The sequence below is a fragment of the Trematomus bernacchii genome, unplaced genomic scaffold (genome assembly GCF_902827165.1).
Source record: "Trematomus bernacchii unplaced genomic scaffold, fTreBer1.1, whole genome shotgun sequence".
NCBI classification, from domain to species: domain Eukaryota; kingdom Metazoa; phylum Chordata; class Actinopteri; order Perciformes; family Nototheniidae; genus Trematomus; species Trematomus bernacchii.
In genome coordinates this window covers 92,911-97,781 of record NW_022987592.1, presented here as the reverse complement: position 1 = coordinate 97,781, position 4,871 = coordinate 92,911, and the positions used below count along the sequence as shown (strand labels likewise).

General features: G+C 51.4%; 1 protein-coding gene across 1 annotated transcript; it reads left to right on the top strand.

The window, feature by feature from the left end:
• Positions 1-569: 569 nt before the first annotated feature.
• LOC117481479 lies at positions 570-2,073 on the top strand. The gene is given in 2 exon segments (XM_034129178.1): positions 570-1,771; positions 1,773-2,073. Coding segments are annotated over 2 exon segments (1,383 nt in total). The 5' UTR covers positions 570-689.
• Positions 2,074-4,871: the final 2,798 nt, after the last annotated feature.

Below are 4,871 nucleotides of genomic sequence, written 5' to 3'. Positions count from 1 at the left end.
AGTTCAATCAGGGAACATACTGGGGCGCTCTGGACTCCGAGCTTTACTGCCGCATCTTTGCAGCACGCGCATCCCTCTCTTGCCAAATATGGGAAGCCCCCTCCCACCCGGCCACAGCTTGCTCAGTCAGCGACCAACAACCCGAGCCACCCTGCCCACGCCCCTTTCCATCAAGAGGCAACGCCTCAGTCCCCGACCGCCTATCATTCGCCGCACCTCCACCTCCCATCATCCCTAGGGCCGCATTCAAACGCTCACCAGCCAACGCCCCCGCTCTAAAGGGCGCCGACAGACACGGAAGGCCAGTCCTCTACCAGGGAGGCAGGATGGTGTGTAACAACTTCAACGACTTAGGCTGCTCTCTTTCTAGCTGCCGCCTCATGCACATCTGCTCCTTCTGTGGCGGCGCTCACGCCAGGAGCACCTGCCCTCACAACCCTACTACACCAGCAGACTGACTAGCACGGCACCTCAGCACACCCGTCAGGGTAAGCAACTTAGCTACAGCCTTAGTTAATCATCCAGATAGACAGTTCGTTTACTTTCTCACCCACGGCTTCTCCCACGGGTTCCACCCAGGCATAGCAATACTGCCCGACACATCTCACATCTGCCACAACCTTCAGTCTGCGTTAACAGAACCTCACACCGTTGACACTTTACTGGCTAAAGAAGTCAAAGAAGGATTCATGATAGGCCCATTCGACAGTCCCCCCTTTCCAGTGTTCCGCATCAGTCCAATAGGCATAGCTACTCGGAAATACTCGGGAAAAAAGAGGCTCATAATAGACCTGTCTTCTCCACACGGCTCAGCCATCCCGAGCATTAATAGCGTCATCCCAAGCCCAGACTTTTCAATGCAATACGCAAACATCGACCACGCCATCACCCTCATCCGCTCAGCAGGCCGCGGAGCATGGCTCTCTAAGGCAGACATCACCAGCGCATTCAAGATCTTGCCTATTCACCCAGACTTCTGGCGTTTCTTCGGAGTATACTGGAAGGGAGCCTATTACTTCTCAGTACGCCTCACATTCGGCTGCAGAAGCAGTCCCAAAATCTTCGATTCCCTTTCAGAAGCTCTGTGCTGGATCTTGATAAACAACCACAGACTCCCCTACGTGCTCCATCTCCTTGACGACTTCCTCATCGTCACTCCACCATCCTCACCCCCCCGCCACGGGCTGAGCACACTCATACAAACATTTTCAGACCTCGGCATCCCTCTGTCTGAAGAGAAAACCTCAGGGCCTAATACCTCCATCGAGTTTCTAGGTATCACCCTGGACTCAATGTCTTTCCAGGCTTCTCTACCCTCAGAGAAAGTACAGCGCATCACTCTCCTCCTGTCAAACTACTTACAGGCAGACAGATGCACGAAACGGCAGCTGTTAGCGCTCCTCGGCCACCTAAATTACGCCATCCGCATAATACCCCAAGCAAAACCATTCTTATCCAACCTGCTTAACAGAGCGGCCTCAGTCCCCTCCATCCACGATCGACTAGTCCTCGACGACGCATGCAAAATGGAAATGCACCTTTGGCAGGATTTCTTGTCCTCGTGGAACGGCATCTCTTTCTTTTACGACAACTTCATCACCAAACCAGAGGATATCCAACTCTTCACCGACGCAGCCCCCTCCATAGGCTTCGGCGGCTACTACGCAGGGAGATGGTTCGCATCCACCTGGCCCCCAGAGTTCACAGCGCTCAATTCACAGACGCTTTCTCCTTCATCCGCACTTCACGAACTATATCCCATTATCATAGCTGCTTTGGGGGCACGAATGGTCTAGGAAAGCCATACTCATCCACACCGACAACAGCGCAGTCGTCGAGATCCTTAACAAAGGCCGATCTCGCTCCCTAGTCATCATGCAGTTCCTCCGCAGACTCACTTTAATCTCCGCCAAACACCAGTTCATCCTCAAAGCAGCACACATCCCAGGTCATGAGAACGGCATCGCTGACTCTTTGTCTCGTTTCCAATTTCAGAAATTCAGAAACTCGGCCCCAGAGGCGGATCTCCATCCCACACCAGTCCCACCGTTTTCAGCCACCACATTCAACTGAACCCACAGCTGGAACTGCTCACACATGCTTCACGGGAAGCCATCCTCAACAGCCTTGCCCCAAGCACCTTGTCAGCCTACCTCACCGGCTGGAATTGCTTTAAGGCATACCACGGCACATACCAGCTACCATTCCCCACTCTGGACGTCATGTCCGTCTGCAATTTCATCACTCACACTCATTCCATCCGCAAGTGCCGGATATCCACCATTCAGACATACTTGGCCGGAATTAACTTCTTCATTAAAATAGCCAGCGGCCAACCATGTCCTTCCACATCCCATAGCCATGTCACCATGCTTATCAAAGGCTTACGTAAGCAGGAACCCTCTGCCACAGCCAAACGACTGCCACTCACATCCGACCTTCTCAGCCTCTGCATCCGTTCCCTACGCTCGGGATACTTATCACCAACGGTCGACCTTACCCTAGAATGCATGTTCCTGCTAGCATTCTTCGGCTTCCTGCGATGCTCCGAATTCGCACCCACTTCATCCGCCTACAACCCTCACCACCACCCCAGCCTATCCGACATATCCCTCCACACAAACGACTCTCTCATATTCACACTCCGCAGGAGTAAAACAGATCAGCTGGGAATCTCTTTTCCCATCCACTTCTTCCGCCTGAACTCGTATCTCAGCCCATACGAGCCACTAACCAAATACCTCAGCACGAGGTATGCTGCACACGCAACGCCTCAACACCCACTCTTTCTCACCGAAACAGGGAAAATGGCCACACGTTTCTGGTTCCAGAAACACTTCCACAATGTCTTGCTCATTTCGGGGATATGCTCAGAACACTATTCGAGCCATTCCTTCCGCATTGGCGCAGCGTCCACAGCAGCGAGACTGGGCATCTCCGACCAAACCATCCAGGTCCTGGGCCGCTGGTCATCCCAAGCTTACCACACTTACATCCGTAACAATCTCAATGATCTCAGACAGGCACACGCTCAACTCGGTTCCATTTAATCTGACTCTTTTGGGGGACCGCAATCAGCCCACGCAGATCCTGCCGGAGACGGAACCCCCACTCTGAGTCTCCCACCGCACGGACCATAGCTCGTCCTCCCAGATCATCTCTTCACCCCCCTCATATCCCTCACATGTTACTTCAATAAATGTACAAACATCACACTGTTGTGGCGTGGTTCTTGCTAGTGAAATGAGGTTAAAATGTTAACATAGGTTCAGGAGCATGGCCACGCCTAAAACTCCGCCTCAAACCACGGCCACCCCTATTTATATCCGGCAAAAGCTTCCGGCCACCGCTTGTCTCATCTTTCAACCCACCCTCCCTTACCCTTCTACCCATATAGTTCCCTTCCGACTCACACCGAGCGATACATTCATCCCTCATTCCTACATCCTCGGCCAGCACCATTTACATCTAAATGGTGCATATCTGTATACCGCTTATACTAACATTAAATTCAAGGTATCGTCTGGGGGACCGCAATCAGCCCACGCAGATCCTGCCGGAGACGGAACCCCCACTCTGAGTCTCCCACCGCACGGACCATAGCTCGTCCTCCCAGATCATCTCTTCACCCCCCTCATATCCCTCACATGTTACTTCAATAAATGTACAAACATCACACTGTTGTGGCGTGGTTCTTGCTAGTGAACAGTTCTTTAACATCTTCTTAACATGAACGGTTCTTCACAACATAACTATTTACAGTTGCTCTTGCCTACTCCTTGCTGGTAGAGACCTGGCAGCGCTTCCTCTCACACAGCTGAGCCACATTTGGTTTGAGGGAGGAAGCAGTTGAAACCCTCAGTATGGCTTGAAGATGTTCATCAGTAAGTCTGGACCTGTACTTTGACTTATTGAAGTTCATGGTGGAGAAGAGCTGTTCACACATATGTGCTCCCAAAAAGGCACATGGTCCGCTTGAACATCCTGGAAAGCTCAGGGAAGGAGGGGGGCAATTCTCTCATGAACTGTCCAAGCTTGTCTGCTTTCCCATTCACTTCCCTGAAATTGGCTTTGAGCTCAGAATTGCACTGCAGGTCAATGAGCTCCATTTGAAGCACACCAGGGGCATTTTCCACATCTAAGGAGAAGGGGTCTGCAAAAATGTGGAAAGTGGCTCTGTGTGTCTTGAATTCTGCAAACGGCAGAATCAAATTCCTCCTGTAGCTTCACAATGGTATCAACATACTTCTCACCACTGAATGCTGTGCCCCTGTCCATGAGAGCCTTGCATGCTGGGAAATGGCAGAGGTTTTTCTGAGAGAGCTGGGCTTTCCATAACACCAGTTTCGCAGAGAATGCTTTGACATTGTCATATGCTGCACTGACAAGCTGGCCCTGGCCCTGCAACTTCTTATTCAGTGCATTCAGCTCCTGTGTGATGTCAACAAGAAAAGCTAAGTCCATGAGCCATTTGGGATCACTCAGCTCGGGAACAGCCATCCCACCTTTCTCCAGCATGAAGGCTTTCAGTTCTGTTCTCAACTCAAAAAACCTCTTCAGGACATCCTGACTCAATTTCCTTCTTAAAAAGCACGGAACTGGCGGTGCTTTAAGCCCCTGGATCTGATATGGTTGATGCATTTCACAACGACAGACATCACATTGTCAAACTTCAAGCATTTGCTGCAAAGGGCCTGCTGATGGATAATGCAGTGCAGAGCAATAGCCTCCTCCACACCCTCCTCCTCCAGTTTTCTTTGAACAAGTGCCACCAGCCCATTTTTCCTCCCTGTCATTGATGGCGCTCCGTCGGTCGTTATTCCAACAAACCTCTTTCATGGCAGACCGATATCCGCAATGGCATCACACAG